We start from the raw sequence: 23,676 nt of genomic DNA, 5'->3' as shown, positions 1-23,676 counted from the left end.
AATGATCAGACACATAGATAAACACAATACGTTGGGGGAAGAGTCAACACAGCTTTTGTAAAGGGAAATCATGCCTCACCAATCTATCAGAATTCTTTGGGGGCGGGGGTGTCAAATAAACATGTAGACAAGGGTGATTCAGTTGATATAGTGTACTTGGACTTTCAGAAAGCCTTTGACAAGGTCCCTCACCAAAGGCTTTTATGCAACTTAAAGAGTCATGGGATAAGAGGGAAAGTACTCTCATGAATTAGTAACTGGTTAAAAGATAGGAAACAAAGGGTAGGAATAAATGGACTTTCACAGCAGAGAGAGGTAAATATTAGGGTTCCCCAAGGATCTGTACTGGGACCAGAGATGTTCAACATATTCATACATGATCTGGAAAAAGGGGTAAACAGTGAGGTGGCAAAGTTTGCAGATAATACACAATTACTCAAGATAGTTAACTCCAAAGCATACTCTGAAGAGTTTCAAAGGGATCTCACAAAACTGGGTGACTGGGCAAGAAAATGGCAGATGAAAGTCAATGCTAATAAACGCAGTGCATGTTGGAAAACATAATCCAACTATACATACAAAATGATGGGCTCTAAATTAGCTGCTACCACTCAAGAAAGATCTTGGAATCATCCTGGATAGATCTCTGAAAACATCTCCTCATTGTTCAGCATCAGCAAAAAAGCTAACAGAATGTTAGGAAAGGAATAGAGAAGACAGAAAATATAATGTTGCTATATAGAATCCTGGTACACCCACAACTTGAATACTGTGTGCAGTTCTGGTCACCCCATCTCAAAAAAAATATATTAGAATTGGAAAAAAGCAGAGAAGGGCAACAAAAATGATTAGGGGTAAGGAACAGCTTCCATATGAGGAAAGAGTAAAAAGACTTGGAGTATTCAGCTTAGAAAAGAGATGACTCGGGGGGGGGGGGGGAAATATGATAGAAGTCTATAAAATCATGAATGGTGTGGAGAAAAAATGTCATTTACTCCTTCAGATAATACACAAACCCAGGGGTCACACAATGAAATTAACAAGCAGCAGGTTTAAAACAAACATAAACTGCTTCTTCACAGGGTGCACAGCCAACCTGTGGAACTCATTGCCAGAGGATGTTGTGAAGGCCAAAAATATAACTCTGTTAACAAATAATTACATACGTTCATGGCAGATAGGTCCAAAATGACTATTAGCCAAGATGGTCAAAGAGACATCCTCATGATATAGATGTCCCTAGGCCACTAACTACTAGAAGCTGGGACTGGATAACAGGGGACGGATCACTTGATAAATTGCCTTGTTCTGTTCACTCCTTCTAAAGCATCTTGCACCGTCCACTGTCAGAAGACAAGATATGGGGCTAGATGGACTACTGGTCTTACCCACTATGGCCATTCTTGTGTTCTTATGTAAGATGGAATGGAAAGCATTCAATGCTGAATTTTATTAATGAAGAGTTTAACAATGTAGGAGCTAATCTGAACCACCATCCACACAGAGGCCTGAATTTCAGGGGAACTGGATTTGAATCCCTGGATCTGAATTGGTCATTACTGATCTGGTTAGGTTTTTCATCCAAACCAAGAAGGGATCTATTTTCTACATCTAGTTTGAACATTGGCCCCTAAAAGATATGTTTTATGAAAGGACCAGTTTGAGATTAAATATTGTAAGGAACATTTTGTGAGCTTTTAGCACTCTTGAATCTGAAGCCAGAGTAGCCCTAGTTTGATCCTGAGCCAGCATTCTGAACCCAACTTACACAGGCTCCAGACCCAAAATGAAAACTGCCTCAGACTATCACTATTACCAATAAAGCATTGAACAGAAAAGTCTTGCTCTTGTAAAGTCATGCAAAGAATAACATTTCCAACAGTTTTGAATGCACGTTGAAAACCCACCCAATTGGGGCTATTTTATTATGTGGTTTTTGGAACAGAATGTGGAAGCACAAAATAAGTTAAAATGATAAAGACCTGAATAGAAAATTGCAGTTATAAATGGAATGGTTGCTGTAAGCAGATAGTTCTGTACATCCACATCTGTTCCAGTTCAGAGCAGTTCATGTGAACCAGTGGGAGAAACTGTTCCCCCCTAGCCCCCGCCCCTTAGACTGCTACAAACCTATCTGCATTTGCTCAACCACCGGAAGTGGAAAGAGGTGGCAACCACCCAAAAATTGGCTCAACCTGAGTTTTACTGGGACAATATCTCCCCGCCCCATCCTTTTTGCTTCCGTCTTCCCTATCCCCACAACAATGCAGCATTATTTGGGGGGGAAGAAGAACCAGATGTATTTTCAAATTCTTATGGGAATTCAAAAATGTTTGGTTTTGCCAACTTATCAAGTCATTTGCAGTTTAACAAAAGCTGCATTTTTGTCCTTCACTACAGATTAGATTTCTTTCACAAGTGTCCCCTCAGGGGTCACTTAGATGATAAATAAGGAAAAAGCTGACAGAAGAGTCAAGTGGGGAAATAGATATTAAAAATAATGAGGCTGCTCCAAAACTAATTCAGGTTCCGGACAGAATGCAAACTTCCAGCGCAGAGTTTATTTTAAAGTGTCTCCTTCCCCCTCCACTTCTGTCTCTGTTTTATCTCCTGTATTTTCATCTTTTTTATGTCTTAAACCCTATTCCTAAAAAAGACAGTAATAATAGAAGCAGCCACACAGAGAGGAGGCAAGATGTAAACATTCTGTTCCAAAATCCGCTGAGAAACAAAAGGGCAAGGGGATTACATTTGGTAAGGGCTGAAATTTGTCCAGTGTTTTGAGCTGAAACTGAACCTCAATGTGTTTGGATGTGTCACCCCTCTGAAAAAGTATGACTAGGAGAACTGATTATTTTTCAATTTGAATATTCTTCAGTTGATTAGTATTGAGCCACAGGCAGTTTATACACAGAATGCATTTGTTTTAACTATTATTTTTAATAGACGTTTAAATAGATCTGTGTTTTTTCCAACCTGCAAAAACTTCCAAGCTTAAATTCTGCAGTTGATTCTGCATGGGCAGTTCTGGGCCCCAGACTTTACTATGTGTTGGGGTCTGTCTGGAGAGAGCCAGTTGCATGACTAGATCTTTACTGCTTTCAGGTGAATTATGTGAACATACCAAAACCAGTATCTGGCCCTCCAGGACTGCTTTGACTGGACATTGCTATAAAGATTTAGTGCTAGATCCTGTGAGTTAGTGGACTTTTAACTCCAATTAGACCTGTGTTTCTGCTCCAGAAGTGAAGTCAATGGCAAAACTCTCACTGGCTTAAATTGGAGGTAGAACAGGCTCCTTTGTAATTTAACTGGAATTCAGGATGCTCAGCACCTCACAGGATTGGGTCTTTAAGGAAGAGTGGACTGATCCCACACTTCTTACTCAGACTAAACACCCACTGACGTAATTAAAAATATTCCTGAGAAAGGGATGCAGACTCTAACTTGTAATATGTCTCAGTAGTTAAAAGAAAGAGTAGTGTCCCTGTGTTTCAGTTTAGGCTATGCTAGTGGTGGGTGCTGAGAACATCTTGGAAAGTACTATGCAAATTAAATTTTTACTGAAAGTAGGGTTGCCAGTTTTGGTTGGACATATTCCTGAAGGTTTCATCACATGACATTAATCTTTAATTAAAGATTAATCTTTAATTCCTGGAAACTCCAGGACAATCCTGGAGGATTGGCAACCCTAACTGAAGGTGGTTATAAATGGAGGCTGCTTAGCATCTGCAGATCAGGCCTTCAGCCACTTGACCACCTTGTTTTTCACCAAAAGTGATCATTGGGACTACTCACATGCTTAAAATTAAAGCACTTGCTTAACTGCTTTGCCTGATTAGACTCAAAAACTTTCAAGACTAGCCTTAGATAAACTATTCTGGAAAAATACATTGCAAGACAGAGAAACTGACTCAAAAAAGAGGCTTCATTCATTTTAATAGAAAAGTAAAAAAAAATTATATTTTGGAAACAAGAGCCTAGCTTCTTTAGCAGAAGGATTATTAGCAAGCTGCTGAAAGGAGAAAGATTAAAATGAAATTAATGTACCTACCATTTAAAAACAACTAACGTGGAAGGCTTATATTCATGCAGCAGGTATTATTATAAAATTTTAAAAGTCTACAGTGTGAAAAAGGGTTCTGCTTTTCCATTGGCAGGCTGTAGAGGTTCTGCTTTCTGTCATCCAACGAATCATTTATATTCTGGCAGTGATTTTTTTCTCCCTTTTTGAAGATTCATACGTCTATCATAAACTTATTTACTGGACCAGCATGAAGAAAAAATACTTTTTACATGATCATTTGAAATGGTATTTTTAAGGCACAGTTTTTCTTCCAGTTGATGTTAGCATTATTATCAGTTATTATCGTAACCCTAGTTTGAGACCATATTTGCTCTGAGAGGAAACTAATATGGACCTAAAATGAAGCCATATTTTCTAAATGTGCTGATCAGCCAATGATCTCTTTGAAGCAGACAGCCAAACTAATGAGTGTAGCATGGTAACTTTAGGCCCAGATCCTGAGCTGTAGCTGAGGAACACCTGGAGCAGCTCAGAAGTGGGGTTGCAAAGATGGCTTAACACGATCATTGCACTCCCCTGATTCAGAGCAGAAATATGCTGTTTTGGTCTCCTCCACTGCAATTTGCAGCAGCCTACTTTGCAACTTTTTTTTTTTTTTTGCTACTTTCCATGTTTTATTATCTCTCATTGACTCCATTTCAAATTTACTCAGGTTGGAAGGAAAAAGGTTTTGCCCTCAACTGCCAGCCCAACAAATTCAAATCCGAAAGTCAAGTCCTCTCCTCATCATAATCATGCGTAATAAAGGGTTGGCAAGCCAAATCATACTCTCAGTAAGACCTGTGCGACACCTATTTTCTCCAAATCATGCCCTCAGGTACATCTGTGCAACCCCATTGCAAGCTCATTATGGTTTGTTCTTTGATATCTGCAGTTGGAAGGTGCTATAGAAGTACAAAAGATTTATTCCATTATAAACCCACCTCAACAGGATTATTCAGATTAATGTTACATATCAGTGTTTAATCCTTGGACCTCAATCTAGCCTCCTCACCCACCTTAAAAGAGAATTTACTGAGTATGAGAATGTCCTTAGGTACTATAGCTCAGATACGTAATACATTTCTGTGTTTGGAAAGCCTGAACCTCCTGTACAACACCATGGCACAATAGCTGAACCTTTCTCAGGGTTTCAGTTATAATACTGAATTTCTTGTCTTTGTTGTTTGGTTTAAGTCAGTCTCCAAGGCATGCCTTAAACTGAGCTTTCATTCTGAAATGCATTTTAGCCCAGGCTCAACTGGCCTGCCAAATATCATTATTGATAATGACTGTAAAGGTGAAATAATATTTCAAATCTGCTTCCCTGTGATCAGCAGAGGACCTAGAAAACTGTTCAGACAGAATTCAGGTCACCTACTAATAAGATTCTACTTTTAGATCATTGAATTCCACGTCCCTGGAAACCTGCAATCCCAATACACTGAATTAAAATGATTAGGGCTTAATTCTGCCAGTGTTTATAGGTGTCTTTCATTGAAGAAAATGGAAGACACAAGCATGGATCCAAAGATAAAACTAACTTTTTTTCCCCCTGGTCCAACTTTCAAACTTTTATTTCATTTCATCATCTAGACATTCAGAATCTATGATTTGGATGCCTTTCACAAGACCCTATATACTGACATTAACAGAAATTCTAGTTTTCAGCAAACAGTGCAACAGTAATTCTAAGCACAGGTGTGGATAAAGCTAAACATGTTATGGCTCCCAAAAGGACAAAAAGGAAACAATCTTTCATACAAAATATATTTGCAAACAGAGGCTATAAAGAAATGCTAGTAGTGTGGATTAGAATGCACAGACATAGTACATACTGTATGTACCAAAAATTTAAGAGCCTGTATCTCATAAGCCCAGAAAAGGAATACATGGAATGGGAAAAGAGAAAATTCTTATTTTAATCTTATAATACACACAAGGTCAAGGAGTAGAGATCACTTAGAAACATGTACAGTATATTGTTATGGTCTAAATTTCTTTAATCACTTGTCTGGACACAGCAGCCCTGAGAACTCTACCTATCATATTGAAGGGAGGTTTTATTACTACTCAGTCATGTCTCTAGTCAATTCGGTCATTCCATTTTTATTAATACAATGCATAGTGGACTTCAGTAAGCCCTCCCCATCCATTGTCCATACAGCATATCCTATAAGACAAGCCCTTATATCAGGCATACATTATACTGCCTAAAGATGTACCTTTTTGAGAGATATATAGTATACTCTATAAGGTTTGCTTTTGCACTGGATATACAGGGTACTGTATGGACCTGATCCTGGGAAGTGCTCCAAGTCTCCTCTAAAGAGATGTACTCCCTCAATTCCCCATTGACATCCAGGCATATTTTAGATTGGGCCCTATATTTTCCAAGGACACAGAAACAAGATAGTAACTTATGATTTGTATAGGTTAGAAGATCCCGATATTTTAGTAGATAATCCCCACAAAAAGGTGGACTCTTCGCTTACTTAAAATCTGAATGAAATGCATATATCTTCAGACCTATTTGAATGCAAGATTATGGGCTTATCAGCAAGATGATGAACTGAGAGTATGTGCTAGGAAGCTTAAATTATGTAAAAAAAATTTTGCTTGACTTAATGAAGTGGAAGTAATTGTTATTTTGGACTATAGCCTGCTCAGTATTAGGAGTGGTGTTGAGGGAATAGTTAATTGGAAGCTCCCTCACGCTTAATTATTTTAGTAATTAACAGACCTTAATAGATTTCTTAGATTCTCTTTTGCTGATTGTGCAGATGCATTTATTTACAAGGTCTTTCCAACGATCTCCACAGTGCTAAAGGGACAGGAGAGGGCATTTCCCAATATTCTACAAATAAAACATGTGAACATTCTGTATTAGAAAGAAGCCTGAAGCAGAACCCTGGATCCACTCCCCTTCCATACTCAACACACATCACAAACCCAGGATCCTAATCCTAATCCTCTACCCCCACTGCAAATGGTGAGACAGTTTAGTTCCATATCCAAACTTGGTAACTCAGCTGTTACACTAAGTCTCCTGGTAATTATATGGTTGAATAAAATATATTAAGTCACAGGAAATAAAAAAAGGAAAAACCATTAGTTTATTTTTAGAAACCTTGACTCGTCATTCATCAAAAAGAACATTCACAATATGCACTCAGATACCAGCATCTGCACGAGGTTTGCCTGACCACATGCTGAAATGCATATTACATATAGAGAACCATTTTTCATCTTTAGACCAGGTTCAGACTCTGTGCCAGTGAACACAAGATATATACAGCAATGTAATAATTTCTACCAGTAAGTAGAACTATACCAGGGCTTCACTGTACATGACAGAGCTTGCTTTGACATAGTCTGTTCAGTCTTATCCTCTCACTGCTGCCACATCTGATGCCCCAAACCATTCAATACACATCTTCAATTGATATTGGCAGTGTGCACACTTGAATATTAGAGCAGAGGACACATGGCCTTATTCAGCTCCCTCACACACATAACCACCAAATGGGCCCATACTCATGTTCAAGAAAGCAGTTTTAATGGATGCCTGAATGTTCATCTCTCAGCAACCCAATGAACAGATTGTTCCTACTCATAACACTGTGTGTGTGTGTGTGTGTGTGTGTGTGTGTGTGTACATACACGTGCATACACTGCCACTATCAAGTCAGGGAGCATATGCACACAAGTCAGTGAAACACACCCACTAGGTCTGCTGCTCTCCCTGAAATTTTTCCTGCAGTGGCTCTGGTGCTAGAATAGGGGTGGAAAAGTGTATGCACACAGATGCACGTGAAGAATTCCCTTTTAAGACATCAGTACCACAAATCAGTTTGGGTCAATTTAGTGACTTTTGGCACAAACACTTCCTTCTTTTGTATATTGCAATAATTTTCCCCCTAGGTTGGCACAAAGTTCTTTGAATTTCTACATGCCAGTCCAGAAAAAAAAAAAGTTTAAAAATCAGTCACTATACACAAACATATAAGGGATGGGAAACAAGATTTTGAAGAGATAATATAACAATATGACAGACTAGACATAAATGAATAAATTTCTTCCTGTTATTGATCACACTAAGCAGGCCCAGATCCTGTAAGGAGCTGAACACTTTCAAACCCCACTGAAGTTAAGGAGTCAAATCCTGAGAGTCCTAAATAAGGCCCTATCTTATCCCACTGAAGTAAACTGTAAAACTGCCCCAAAAATAAAAGCAATGGAAAAAGGTGGCATGGATAAATTATATTTTAGAGCAAGCTATTTATATTTAGGGATACAGTGAAGACAAGAGTCTAAAAGTCTTTCATCCTTACTTCAGCAGCATCAAAAGGCCAACGTTAAGTAAGTATCTGCTCAGGATAGCCGGCTCAGAACAGTGGTTGTGTGATTTACCTAATACAAGGCAACATGTTCTGAATTTTGTATTTGTGAATTTAATAGTTGTCCATGCGTTTCCTTTCCTGTCATTATTAACTGGGTGCTTTTAAAATTAGTTTAATCTCTTCTCCTTGGACAGAATTTTGCTATTTGATCTCATCAGCCATGCAGATTTCTATACCATATTCTGAGCTTGTTCTATGAGCAGAACTTCAACTGACATCAGTGAGTGCAGAACAGGCAATAAATATCTGTAGTGTGGACAGGAGAGAGAATTTTGCACATACTGGTGCATACTGATCAAGTTTCCTGGCGTACAGACAGGAATGGTCACAGGCCTGGCATCCAGAAACACCTGAGTTTTAAACTCAGTTCTCAAACTAATTTGCTCTATAGCCAAAGTTAAGTCACTGAATTTCTCTGCCTGAATCCTTCCTTCTGTAAAATGGAGATAATATTTTCCAGCCTCACAGGATGCTGACATGATACCTTAAATGTTTGTAAAGCAATTTGAAATGTGCTGTAAAAAGGCTTAGTATCAGGATTATAATATGACCAATAAGCATCTATGCTGTGCAACTGACCTAGGAGAAAAATGTTGTACAAGTTCCCTTGTAACCTCTTAAAAAAAAAAAAGCAGCGATATTCTCTGTAAAGATAGCTATCTATCTATCTATGGAACTTTAAAGATTATTTAAAAAGCGACAAATTCCATCTTGGGGAGTTGCACTCTAAGGGCTTAGAACCTGCAAACCCATATACATGCCAGTAGTCCTAACCAGCACTAACAATCCCAGAGTATAAATATTACAAGGACCATTTGCATGAATAAGAGTTTGCATGAGAGGGCTCTAACTTACAAGCCACCTATTTTGATTGCTGTTAAAAAGCTTACCTTTATTTAAATTATCTCAGAGTAGCAGCTAAGACATTGCAATATTTTCCTATACTTAGAACCAAAAATAGCAGGAATTTCTCAGAGAACACATTGGTATAACAGCTGGCACAGGACTGCCTTTTTAATAGTATGACTAGGGTATTGAAGGTGTCAGTGTGACAGGTGTTCTACAAGTGATGGAGATACAATGCTTTCATGCATATAACCACTCTTAAAGTCAAAGTAAGGGCTGCCTGCATGTGGATTGTAGGATCCAATTATAAAGGCAGAATGTTTATGGCAAACATGGTTGGGGCTCATCATTTTAAATTTGCATATACACATTTTCCTCTTGTTCCTATCCATGCTATTACTGGAATCTCCTAAGGTATGCAGACCAATTTCACATAATATGGTCACTAGCCAAGCAGATCCAGTTAGATATTATATATCCAGAGGTATATTGTCATGACCCTAGCCATTATCACAAGGGGGGAAAAAAAACAAATTGTGACATATGCCTGCTTATGCCCTTGGAGTCAAAATAAATAATAGATTATTATTTACCTACAAAATAACTGTGACTGCATATGAAATGGAACTCTGAAGACTACAGTTCTTGAAATGCTTTGTCACCTTGTATGAGGTCAATTCCATGTATTCAATATAGGCCCAATCCAGACAGTTCCTCAACACCCTCATCTCTCATTGATTTCAGCATACACAGCACCATACAGGATTCAGACCTCAGAATATACATTATGAGGCTGTAAAAGCTTTTGAGTTATACTTAGCTTTGTTTTTAGAATGTATGGTAAATACCCCTACTGATGGTGGATGAATTAGAGCTAAATGCCTCTCTTGTATTTACTTTTGGGGTTTACTCTAACCATGTGTGAAGAAGGCTGCCATAAATGCACCAGAAAGCAGCTTGCCAAAGTCTCAGTCATTCCAAGGTGCTGAGCAGTTCCTGAGAAGTGCTCAGTGCTTTGAAGCCAATGGGAGATGAGGGCATTCAGCACCAGGATGAGGCCCTGAAATCTGCAATGTCTGCTAAGATTCCCCAAGAAAAGTGATTGAATACAGTCTCTCTCCTCACTCACAGTGAGTCCCCAGCATTTCCTTTTCTCATCAGAATCCAGGGGGTATAATACAATTTAAAAGGGACATTTTTTCCCCTCTTGGTGCCAACAAATGCTCCCACTTCCCAGGGTGACTCTTCTGCCTTCTGTTTTGGCAGGCTAGCCTTCTTCCATATTTCATAACTACAGTTGCGTAACAGACCATAGCTATAGCAGCTTCTGGTTGTGGTAAACATGCTGGGTCTTAACCCCATTACCAGCTCTGCTGTGTCACTTATTTCCTGATACTCACTTTCTCCATAACCCCTTGCAGTGACTGGTGAACTGTTCTGCTGCCTGCCAGGCTTATGGAGGACTAGACATATTGTACCGCAAGTTATTCAGCAGAGTGAGACATCTGGCTGCAGACCGCAAGAACTGTCACTGAATCAAAACTACCTGCTGGAGGTGCTCAGGCTGAACGTGTACCCATCTCCATAAATGAATAAGTTATTTCAAATTAAAACAAAGTTAATGAGATGAATGACTGCAGAGCTGGAAGAGAAAGTCTAATTAAATCAAAGTGGTTATTAGTTAGTCACTTATCACTACTGATTAATTATTAGCTGGAGATAATTCATCACTTTAACTGGTAGTGGAAATAGCTCAAGTGTTGTTATCAAGGGAAGAAATGTAATAAAAACAATAAACCTATAGGTCTGCTCTAGAAGTTCCAATTCAGAGCTGAATAATCTCTTCTAGAGGGAGAGCGAGGGAAATGGGTATGGGGTGAAACCCTGGCAAAACTCCCATTGACTTTAGTAGGGTCAAGATTTCACCCCAGGGGGAAGGGGGAGGGGAAGAAGGGGTTGAAGGTTTAAACTTCACTTGGAAGTGGGGATTTGCTTCCATTCTAGTTCTGCAGGAGACCTCATCTTCCAGTCCTAAAGATATACTGAGCCTCATGCCCATTGCCACCAAACTGCTCCCCAAGGTATCATCTTACCTATGCCAGCATGGTTCCTTCAGACACTATGTTGCCCATGCCAGCATGGTTCCTTCAGACACTATGTTGCCCATGCCAGCATGGTTCCTTCAGACACTATGTTGCCCATGCCAGCATGGTTCCTTCAGACACTATGTTGCCCATGCCTCCTTTATAGAGGGAGCCCCAGCACTACCTCTACTTGCAACTCCACAGCATAGGAGAATGCTGAAACCCGTTAGCAATGCCGCGCACTATCACATGCCTAGGCGTTTGGGAGGCCATGACCCAGCAGAGGACACTCATCCCCTTTGATCTTTCCCCTTCATGATACCAATGAAGCCCAAAATTCCTGGAGGGGGCTTCTGATGAGTCAGTGGCAGAGGGGCACTGATGACACTTAGGCTCGACTATAGTCTCGCATAAGTCAACCAATTTTTGCAGATTTTTTCTTGTTTACCCATTCTCTTCTGTTTTTTTAAAAACATGTCCCTCAATCCTTACTCCAGGCTAAATTGCAACCACAGTCAGTGGAAGTTTTGCTTGAGTAAGGACCAAGTAGAGACTTCAGGAATAGGTCCTACATCATTTTTCAGTGGGAGCAAAGGTTCCCAAGGTAAACTGACAATCTACAGCTCTGCAGTGTAGTTAGATGGCTTATACTTTTATAAACATTCAAAAGAAGCGTTTTGGATGGCTTGTCAATAGAAATGCAATGATGTATTTGGGAGACCAAAAATTTTTCCCTGCTCATATTGATGGGATTGGGTACATTCAGTTCATGCTGCTAATGGGTGAATCAGTAAATTAAATGGAGAATGTCACTAAAGTATTATTTATAATTTCTCAGAGCTCTTTTGGCCATCACTTTGATTGCCTTATGATAAATAGCTGCCTGCCTCATGAGAAATAGTATTTTTTTTTAGTACTAATCGGTCCTCATATTGATTTCACTCTTGATGTACTTTAATAACACTTTAGCTTCCCCTGTTTTTCCTGCTTTTTTTCCCTCCAGAGTGCCCCTTCATGTTCAACTTTGAAATGAAGAAGTTATACCTCTTCTTCTACTATAAATATGTTAACATGGGGGCAATTAATGGACAGCGGAAGAGCAATATTTTGATATAAAACCCAGCTGTTTTCTGTCAGGTTTATTTCCACAAGTTTTTTTTCTTTTTTATCCTGAGACACTCTGGCTAGTCTGAGATTTGATGAGCATACAGTGTTACTTTTAGAAATGGGCTGAACTCCAGTTAAATATTTGGCTGTTTAATACGCAGACTTTAGGATAACAGTCTTCATGGGAATCCAAAAAAAGGGAGTGAAGAAAGGGCTCCCCATGCTATTCTTAGCAGCACACAGTTAGATTTGGAATTTTGATTGTAAAGCATGGAATTTATAAACGTTGCCATTCTAAATTTACTTCGTTTGTATACAATTCAGCTGGATAATCAAGTGTTACAGTATGTTCCTGCTTAGCAGCTCAATTCTGAGTTTAACAGCCTCTAAACTAGGAGAAAATTTCATTCAATAAACATTGATAGTGTCATTTGTTTTCCAACTGTTGAAGTAAGTGAATTTTTTTTGTGTGTGTGTGCATATAGATGTACATATACACGGCAATGATTTATTTCTATGGGGAAACCAAGGAAATTCTCTCCCTGTGCCCCATATCATCCAAGGTATCTGTTCTTTGGTTCTAAATGTTAAGTAAGTTCTCACCCAAGGAATGTACTTTCACTCTCCAATCGATAGATGTCTGTTTGCACTCATTAATTAATAGTGGGATACACAAATTACCTTATTTAACAAATACATTACTGATTAGCTGCACACCTCATTTATACACACACGGAAAGACATTTCAATTTAAATCCTTCTTTGTTTGTCTTCGGTTTTATAATGTGAATTCATTGAAATAGTATTTGTTTATATATCATTACCACATACTGCATTTTTCAGTGTTTCATGGGTAGATTGGCTTTGTAAGACTTGAGCTTTCAATTGCTATATTTAGGCAGCTATGACTGATCATGTTTTATGTTTTAGAAGAAAATAAAGACTTATTTTTGCCAGTACTTTGCTAAGTAGGATATTATTCCTAGAATTTTAAAGTATTAAATAAAAATTGCTAGTAAGTTCCTTAATATGGCACTTCTGATGGGGAAGCATTTGGATAATCTGGTTTTCCTTTAGAATTACCAGACTAGAGTAAAATGACGTTCCCTTAAACAACATCCCCAAGCTCCAAACTCTAAGACCTTTTGCATCCCCCCTTCCCCCATTGCTATAAACACTTACGTGGCCCCCAAGGTGCCTCTGGGGGGATTCTGTGAAGGTCAAGCTCATCCTTATCCATTTCTTATCCAAGCCTGGAAAGCTCAGCTGCAAATTAGTACCAAAAAGAATATTTGAACTTGAAGGGATCCTTCCTCTTTGCCTTTTTTTTTGGGGGGGGGTGGCTCTCATTCAATGGGCACAAGAAGCCAGTCCGCTACTGCAGGTTGCCACACAGCACACTTGCAAGCAATCCTACTACCACCACTAACAATAAAAGTAGGATCCCTGGAATTGAAGGCAGCCAAATTTGAAAGAGAGAGAGAGAGAGAGAAGAAAATTCCCAAAATTGCCCTGGAAAACAGAGCAGCTTAAAACGCACCAAAGAGCGGACCCTGCTCCCCTTGCAAGGAGTCACAGATGCAGCCTCTGCCCGGCACAGGAGGTTTAAATTGATCGCTGCTGCTACTGCAGCCGCTGCGTGAGGAGCCCCCCTGGCGAAGAGAGAGGCACTGACTTTAAATAGCAGCGCTCTGCGCCGAGTCCGCTCACGCTAACTGCGTCCGCTGGAGACATAAGGCAGTGGGAACCCCCCCCCCCCGCCCCGTCCCCCCGCGTGACTCAGATGGGTGCAGAACTATGCACGAAAATCCAGCCGGGAGCAGGCGGAGGGGAGCGTCTCTTCCCACATGGTCCAAACCTCTCCCGGATCCGGGGCTCACCGACGCACACGCGGACCCTAAGCTGCCGGAGGAACCGCCCGAGGAAGACTTGGGCGCACTTCCCGCTCACGGTAGCGCAGAGACCAGCTTCGGGCTCCCGGCATCACCCAGGGGCCCCACCAGCGCCCGTGCTTTGCTTTGCTGGCTTGCGGGCGTCCGCCGGACTAGCGAGACGGAACCGTTGTGTGGCTCTGCCCTGCGGCGCCGGTCGGGTGGAATACGAGCCCTCTCTCTTCTGCACCGTTGGTTGGCAGGCATCTGAGATCGGAGCACCTGTAGCTGGGTGTTTTGCCCAGGGACTGTGGGGACAGGAGCGTTCCCTTTACAGGAGGAGACGCACTACTGCCGAACGGGCTCCTGTGGTAATCCCAGGCTCTGGTCGGACTCCGAAGTGGCCGGGAGAGGGTGAAATTGGGGTGCCTGGAAAATGCAGAGAGGTTAGGATGGAGCTGCCCAATCCTCTCTGCAGTAAGTCTGCGGTGTTGAGATGGGAGAATTTAGAGAAAGGGGACCCGGCAGAGCGGAGGGTATGTGGCTCTTTTCTAAACTTGAAACATTCCCAGTGCCTTTCCACAGGCTTTGAGGCCAAAGGAGATTTCAGGCGCTCTCCTCCAGTTTTGCTGCAGGCAAGGGGGGCGGGGGGGGGGGGAAGAAGAGTGCTGAACCGTAGCCTGCAAAGGAAGGCGCCTTCTTATGTATCCATAAAACCCTGCCAATGACACCCATAGATAAATATAATAAATCCCAAGCCAGATCTCCCTTAAACAAAGCGGGTTTGCAGCAAGTGAGCTGACCTTGGGCGTTTGAGTAACCCGCCTGAATGATGGCAGCAGCTGACATGTGCAGGGAGAATTCCTCTCAAAGGTCACTAACGTTTTTTTCCCTCCAGCAGGCTGCAGAAGCCTAGGCAACTTTTGGAAACCACACACTGCAACCTCAGAAGAACTTTTAAGGGGGTTGGGGTGAGTTCTTGGATATCACCCCCAGCATTCAGGGTGCTGAGAAAATTAATGTGTCTTGCCTGCTGATAGCAATCAGAGTAAAATATAATTAAGACACTATTAGCACTATAAAGTCTTTGGTGGTTTGACATCTTCAAAGCCAAATGCCACTTAACAGGGTAATTATTGAAGATATTGATCTGTCTCCTTTTGGAGGATTTTCAGTGTCCTAATCTTTTTTGTATCATAGTTTATTTCTTTAACTTTCCCAGACTTCATGGATGCTGAATCTGTCCATGAATCTTTCATTAAAGAAAACAAATCCTTTAGCACATTTTGGGCTTTTACCCAAGGAAAGGCCAAAATTTAATAGGACTGTGGTGAGGAGGCCCTCCTCATGCATCTTGCTGGTGCTCAACTGCCTAGTCAGATCAGGATTTAATGGTTGAGTGCCCACCAGAGTTTTATTTTTAACTTTATTTTCCCCTCTTTTTAAGAATATGTAGGCCTTGTCATCTAAAATCATTCCTAAGGGCCTAGTTTTTAATGTAGTTGCCTAAAGATGCAGATAAGTGCCTAGTGGAATTTTCAAAAGCACCTACTTTCGCCTTTAGGAGCCTACATATCTTTAAAGACCTGACTCACTGAGCCTCATCAGTGATGTTAGAGATGGGGAAATGGAAGCAGGGCATTTTGTAGCTCATGAATACCTGTGCAAGGGAGTAAAGTGCATAAGGAACTCCCTCATTCCCCTAGGTGGGCTACCTGCATTGTAGGTTATAGGGGGGGTGAGAGCAGCTGCTGCTAGGCTTCTGCTCCCCCTCCTGCACAAGTAGGCCAGGCCTTGGTTCTGTCCTCTCCCCAATACACTGGCTACCGCTGCTTCCAAAATGAGCTGCACCAAGAAAGAGGCAGGTACAGTTTACTTCTCCCACAGAACAAGGGGGACGCAAGGACCCTATTATGATGGAGTCATTTTGATGCCTCATTGCTCCTGGAGCAGTGCAGCTATGGTCTACCCCTTATTCAGGGCAGATTACAGGGTGCCAATGTAACTCCAATTGGCTTAGCCAAAGCTGCAGAAGTATTGGGGGCTAGAGATGGTATTAGAATTCAAACTCTTACCTTCTACGCATAGCACTAGGCCACAGACCTGATTCTTTTTCTCTCTCACTGAAGGAGTGCTTCAGTAGTCAGACTCCTAATTTCACTTTCTCAGGTTTCCTTGGTGGTTTAACTGGTTAGGCTTTTATGGTCACTGCAGTACTAAAACAAAGAACAATTTTTCTCAGAATAAGTTTGAAATCGGACATGATGGAGTGGAAAGACACAGTTGGGTAAATGTATAATCAAGGGAATTTTAGAATTTAGATCATTTCTTGACAGAATGTAATCCTGAGAGGCTTTAAAATGAGTCAGTATGCTTTAGGCTATTTTTAAAACCTATTGTTTACTCCCTTTTAACTTTTATTTTTATGCAAATATGAGTTTAGGCAATTTTGAAAATATTATTAGAGTAGTAGTATAGTATGTTGTTTCGTAGATCTGTGATATATTTGAGCCTAATCTTGCTACTCTTATTTATGTGAGTATAAACTGCTAGAGGATCATGCCCTTAATATCAGACAGTTCTCTTTTCCTTTGTCTAAATTTCATTCATTCCTGCTGGAGAGTCACAGCAGAATCCTATTATGAGCAAGATCAAAATTTATATTTCACAAAGTTTAAAATATAAAAAAGGTGGGTTTTTTTCCCTGTTAGGTTTTGTAAAGTAGAAACTGTGGAAATCTTCACACGCAATTAACCAACTGCCTACTGTAGTCTTGGAAAATGCAGCCATAAGGATCCAAATTCCAGTACTCTTACTAAATAAAACCTTATAGATGTGAATAGTCTCAGACTATTTAGGTGCTACTCAGTGTGACAAAATATCATAATCTAGCCCATAGACCTCATTTCTAGGTTTTATTGCATAGAGTAACACTCATCAACCTGGACTTTAACTCATCATTTTTGATGAATACTCCCACACACATAAAGTACAGATGTAGAAGCATCCAGTTAAGAGAGTAGAAGTGATATTTTCATGATTGGCGAGTGTGAAATCACTCATTTATCTAGCTGGGGCTGACCAAAGTTAAGCCATCCGTGGTAAGTGAATGGCTTAACTAGTTGGATTTTAAGAAGGTGGAATACCTCACATCAGGGTTCTTACCATCTGTGAAGATTTTGAGCATTGGGACCTTTCCTAAACATACACACAATACATTGCAACAAAGTAGTCATTCATGGCTTGGCTGTTATCACAAAACATATGCCTTTTGATAAAGGCTATTCTTTGCAGAGGACTTGAATGGGACTATAGCCCATTCAAAGGCAGCCCTCCTCATGATGACATTGTTTTGTAATTGCCTTGGAAAATGTTGGTCTGACAAGTAAGATTTCAAATACTGAGTTTCTGTGCCAGCCAGCCAGTGTAATTATTTTAGGGGTTTTATATATTGAACCAGACATCTGGATGAATGGGGACAATATTAAATGTTAATGACTTATCAAGCCTTCATAAAAGGTCTTGAAAATTAAAAATATAGTACGTGTCATGTACTCCTATAAAGGATCAAATTTAAGAACAAAGTCTTGCATTCAAAGAAGCAGTCCTGTCTCCATAAGTCTATAGGCTATGTTGCTTCCACTTATGATCATTTGCATTCATTCAATGATCAAGGCACACAGTGCAATAGTACTTTTCACCACATTGGTGAGTGCAGGGCCATGGACTTCTTACTAATCTAATGTCAAAGTACCAGGTAGCTTTCATAAGTTATGTTGATGCATTCATGGATATAAAATGGTCAGATAAAGCAAAACACAGATGCTGGTTTCACCATTGTACAGGCAGTGCCAGTAGATACGCGATTTGGCTAGCACACTAACATCCTGTGAAAGGAGAAAGAGCCAATACCAAAGCATGGAGCTCAGACTGAAGGTCTCTTCTTGCCTTGAAATCTATAATCCTAAGGTGAACTGGTTCATGGAAAAAACAAGCATAAAAATCATGCTCATTTTATTCATCCCTTTTACATCAGACTACTCATGTAAGTATAGCAAGCAAAAATCTTCCCCTCAAAAAAGGTACCATACATTCAAATAAAATGTGCACCTGTACAACATTAACATATGTACATTGGAGAACAGGGCTGTTGTCAAAGGATGTCCTGGATCTATGGCCAGTAAGGGGTACTAAATGTGACCTTGTAGGTGCTCCCTATCCCCCAATGTCATCCAGAAGGTCACTAAGGCTTTACATAGGGAACAATACAGCCTTCCTGAAGGGTAGGGAGGTCTACTTTATTTATCAAAAATAAAATTAAAATACAAGCAAGCCTTCCTCCCAGCATCATAGTTGGAAGATGGATATCCTGAGACAGACTATTCCCACCTAGGTCCATCTCTTCACTCCAGTAGGCTTCTCTCTGCCCAGATCCCTTTCTTGGGGTTAGAGATCTTGCCACTACCTGGCCCTTCCCCAGAGCTAGAGGTCTACTTAGATCTGACAGCTGCAGCTCTTTTCTGGTACAACATGTCAGTCCTGATAGGCTGGACTTGCCAGCCATTGCTTAGGAGTTACCTGTCCTTCAGAGCACACTTTCCAGAGCCCTTGCTCTGGTGAGTTCTCCTGGGAGCACCTCTCCAGCTTCCAGTCACTACAACTTATCCCAGCAGCACCCTGGTAACCTTTTATCAGGCTCATTAGCTAATTAGATACCAACCAGCCACCTAGAGATTGAATTCTTTTCAGATGTAACTGAGTTGGCCTATTCTCTCTTCCAGAAGCCTGTGGCAGGTAGGTTGACTCCCCTTCAATGGCCAGGCTCTGTGATAGCTGCCAACTGAACTTTCAGTAAATGTCAGTGAAGTTCTGTCAGTGTTTTAACAAGGGTCTCTTGTGATAATCCCCAGTCTACCATTGGAGTGTGTACTTGCAAGGAAGAAGCGGAATGGACCAGTGAATCTATTCATTTGTCTGCCCATTTGAACAAAAATGCTTTCTCACAAGCAGGGAAGGAGTCAGCACCACTTGGCAATCAAGCTTATATTTTTAATTTAATATAAACTTGCATGCAATGTTTATACTTTGCTCCTGAAAAATATACTGAGTACCTGGATAGTATAGCAGGGCTCCTCTCACATAATTTGAAACACAGAAAACAGACATTTTATTTGGGTCTGGGGTTTTCCCCAATTGTCTTGCAGTTGACCTGGAATGATTTAATTATTTTTGTCCTAGGATTATTTTTATGAACCCCTTGGATGGCTTAGAGGTGAACCCTATGGGAGGCAGGGAAATCACTCCAATTCTCTCTTGGATTGGGTGGTAGAATTTTAATAAGGGGCACCGAAGAGAACAGCTTTGGCAATAGAGTGACACTCTTTGAGGATAATCACATGATCATGAAACAAAACACTGACTGTGTTTACAAGAACAATCCCATAGCCAATGTATTTTCTTCAATAGTAGTACTGTAAGCAATAACCTCCCACCTCCAATCGTCAGTTGCAAAATGTCAACAGGTAGGGCATGTACAAGGAATACAATTGGACCATGTAATACTCAATACCTAGCTTTCATATAGCACTCTTCATCCACAGATCTCAAAGCACTTGATAGCTTGCTGTTTATATCCTATCATTCCCTCTGAGGAATTCTCATTGAAGTCAGTTCATTTTTTGCGCAAAACTCCAGCTATTGGATATGGCCCAAAATGTAAAGACACCAACTCGCCAGTATGTGATTTCAATGACATGAGCCAAGCTAGTAAAGGTAAGTGTATATACTCATGTTTGCAGGATCAGGGTCCTATTGTATAGGCATCATAACTAGGACTGGCACTGGCTGACTTATTCTTTCCCCTTCCAATGAAAATGTAATTGCTGTGCTGAAGTGCTAGTAGGACTTAAGTGCTTTGCTGAATTTGGGCAAGGGTGAGAGAGGTATTTAGAGTTCACTTTATAAACAGAAATATGCATTATGTCAAATTAACTCATTGCATACAGTAATATATGCCCTAAAAACGGGATACATTTTTAGGGCATAGGACCAGGTAAAGATGTCAAACTGGGGATTTGCTACCCAAACTAATGTATTGCTTTGTCAAATAAAATAAAACCTGTTAGCAGATCAGCAGGAGAGATAAGGAAGGTTTCAGATACAAACTCTTTTACTTTAAAATAAAAAGGGATTCCTACATTTCCTACCTTGGGTTCTTCCCTTCTTAGCTCTACATGAAGTAACCATGAACAGTCACAAGGTTCACTGTGGCCCTGATCCTGCAAAAACTTATGCACATACTTAACTTCAAGCACAAGTAGTCCCACTTACTTAAAGTTAAGCATGAGCATAAGTGCTTGCAGAATTTGGGCCTAAATTATTATTTTATAACATCTGCTTACACACAAAACACATTTGACACCCCATTCTCCCTTGTATTACTTGTGTTTACTTTGCTCACTTTACAGCAGCCAAGATTTGGGGGTCTCTTCAGTGGCTAACTGTATTTTCCACTGAATGCATCCAATGAAGTGAGCTGTAGCTTATGCTCAAATAAATTGGTTAGTCTCTAAGGTGCCGCTAGTACTCCTTTTCTTTCAGTGGCTAACAGTAACTAGTACAAGTTTTAGCACTAGTACTGGTAAAAGTTTTCAAGAGACATTTTGAGGAAGCTGAAGGAACTCAATGCTTCTCCCACTGAGGAGGACACTGTGAGATGTAATGCTATCTGTGAGTTCAGAGAGGACTTTGAAGGCTAGATTTTGATATAACTGCAAGAAGTTATATATAAGCTGCATTGCCATGGGAGTAGCCAGAGAGGCACTGACTCAGACACAACTCTGAGTCACAGTTCCTCTTGCTCCTTTCTTGCTGTTGAGGGAAGGAAATTATAGCAAACCCCATGCCAGTCCAGCTGAATAGGCAAGGGGGCGGGAGGGATGGAACCAAGCCACTTGTCATTTCCCTCCACTCCCCACCCACTGACAGCCACTTATTCCTGCATGCCTGGACCTAAGAGAGCATAAGGGGAGTTATGACTCTTGTTACTCCCTTGCAGGGGTGTGTAGTTCAAGTCACAACTAACCCCAAATATAGGTTCTGAATGGTAGGCTCTACCTGTGCCAGCCACTACTGCATTCTGACTCTTGTCTTTCTGACTCTACTGAGGTGCCAGTTAGAAAAGCAGGCAGACAGAGTTCCCCCTAGATTAGAAAGCAAGAGCCTTCATGGTTCTGGTTACAGCTAAAGTTCCTTCAGCCCCCTTTATATCACATGGAGAAGAGAGTTGAGTATTTGTCTATATGCTTTGGCATTTATTTAATTTATAATATACTCTTCTCCAGAGATGTGTGTTGAATTCACAAAAAGAAAAGGAGTACTTGTGGCACCTTAGAGACTAACCAATTTATTTGAGCATGAGCTTTCGTGAGCTACAGCTCACTTCATCGGATGCACTCACGAAAGCTTATGCTCAAATAAATTGGTTAGTCTCTAAGGTGCCACAAGTACTCCTTTTCTTTTTGCGAATACAGACTAATACGGCTGCTACTCTGAAACCTGTTGAATTCAGTGACCTGTTCCACACTGTGATGTTGCTTTTCCAATCTAAGATCACTGTACAATTTACAAGGAAAAGTATAGAGAAGAGGTTAAGCCTTTTATTCACTTCAGGTATTGTGAAACCTTCTCAGTGCTCCTTCTAATACATCTCTTCAGCAGTTTGGTTAGATGGATATTTAAAGACAGTGGCATACATATAATCAAAATGATCTGAACAGCATAAGAGCAGCAGTCACTCCTGTATGCACATGTATCATTTGATCACAATAGTTCCATCTGGCCTTAATCTATAATTATACTTCCTTTCTGGTTCACATTGAAATCAAGAGGCATTTTGCCGGTAGTTATAATGGTTTAAGGTAGACAAATACGTGAAACAGACAGCTATACATTGATATGTCTTTATTACATATCATGGAATAAATCACTAGAACTCCTACCTACTAGAGTGTCAATTATTTAATGGCACATTTGATGCAGAGAGAGCAGATAATTTAGGGCCAGATTTCATCAATCTCATTCACAAAAAGTAGTACTTTATTATTCATATGGTCCCACTGAAACAGGGCTACTTATGGACTAAAGTGCTACTCAATGTGAGTGAAGGTATCAGAATCTGGCATTACAAAATGTATAAAAGATACAACAACATGTTGCAAAACTATCTGGGTGATGTTACCAAATATACTATGGTTACACAGTGTCTCAGGAAACAATCACATGTTTTACATTCAGCCACTCGTGCCATAGGGTTCTAATACAATAATTATTTCCCCTGGTATTTAACATACAAATATTGCAAGACCCTTTTATAGTTAACCATAATTAGTGGAGTACTTATGCAGAAGGACTACTACAGAGTTTCTTGCCTTCTGTATGTTTCATCCTTATGTTTCATCCATAACTGTATTCTATTGTCAATATTTCAGGTTTGTTTTTTTTTAAGTTACCTGTGTTGATATCAATAATTCATCTCTAGAGAGCTTGTGCTAAAAAAACAAGTGAGGCCCAAATTCAAGCATGGCCTCTGTGAAGGTTCACTTGAAAAAAAGGTAATAAACTTTGCAGAAATCAGATGTAAGGATGGTGCTGATAGTTAAAGGAACAGATGTGTTGTCTTCTTCAATCTTCCTACCTATATACATCTAATGTATGTGCCCCAAGAAAAACTGTTTCTATGTGGAATAATTTAGCCAGGGAAGAATACATAGATCCAAGCAGGACTGAATATCATATAAGAATATGAGCGTTGGATTTGGATGAATGTAGGCATTTGAAGATTGCAGATTCAGTGAATTAATTTTGGTCATTTCTGTCATCACTATGTATTGAGTTGTTGGGGAATTGACAGGTCTGTTTATATTAGTATATTTTAAAAAAATAATCAAAGGTGCCCAGAGTATTAGATGAGCATATTCATGTTATGCTTTTTATACATCTAAATAAATAAAATAAGGCTGCTATGATTGTGTCCTGATTATTATAAAGTGCAAGGGCAGAGTGTGTATTTGCACATACACAACCATATGTGAGCAAACAGCAATGGTGTAAAGGATGCTGCATGTCTCTCATTGCATAATTAAAACTAACACACCCATAAAATACACCAGGTGTAGCATCTGCAACACAGCGAGCTTCAACACAAGCAGTAGTGTGTTAAAAATGAGTAAGAATAATTTACGTTTAAGAAGAACCTGTCTAGATTAATTTTTATCATATTTCAATTTAGAAGTGTCAAG

At 40.2% G+C, this 23,676-nt stretch overlaps 1 protein-coding gene across 1 annotated transcript in view; it reads right to left on the bottom strand.

Moving 5' to 3' along the window:
* ANO1 (anoctamin 1) overlaps positions 1-14,181 on the bottom strand; it is a 116,089-nt gene extending 101,908 nt beyond the window's left edge. Inside the window, exons 1-2 of the mRNA XM_084630092.1 lie at positions 14,047-14,181; positions 13,689-13,772 (exon numbers count right to left, since the gene is read on the bottom strand). Of these exons, the coding sequence (XP_084486218.1) occupies positions 13,689-13,746 (58 nt within the window). The 5' untranslated portion in view covers positions 13,747-13,772; positions 14,047-14,181. The remainder of the gene's footprint in view (positions 1-13,688; positions 13,773-14,046) is intronic.
* Positions 14,182-23,676: the final 9,495 nt, after the last annotated feature.

Source organism: Lepidochelys olivacea (genome assembly GCF_965140295.1).
Source record: "Lepidochelys olivacea isolate rLepOli2 genome assembly, chromosome: 6".
Classification (NCBI taxonomy): Eukaryota; Metazoa; Chordata; order Testudines; family Cheloniidae; genus Lepidochelys; species Lepidochelys olivacea.
Note: the sequence above shows the minus strand (reverse complement) of the source record. Positions and strands in the feature narration are given on the sequence as shown.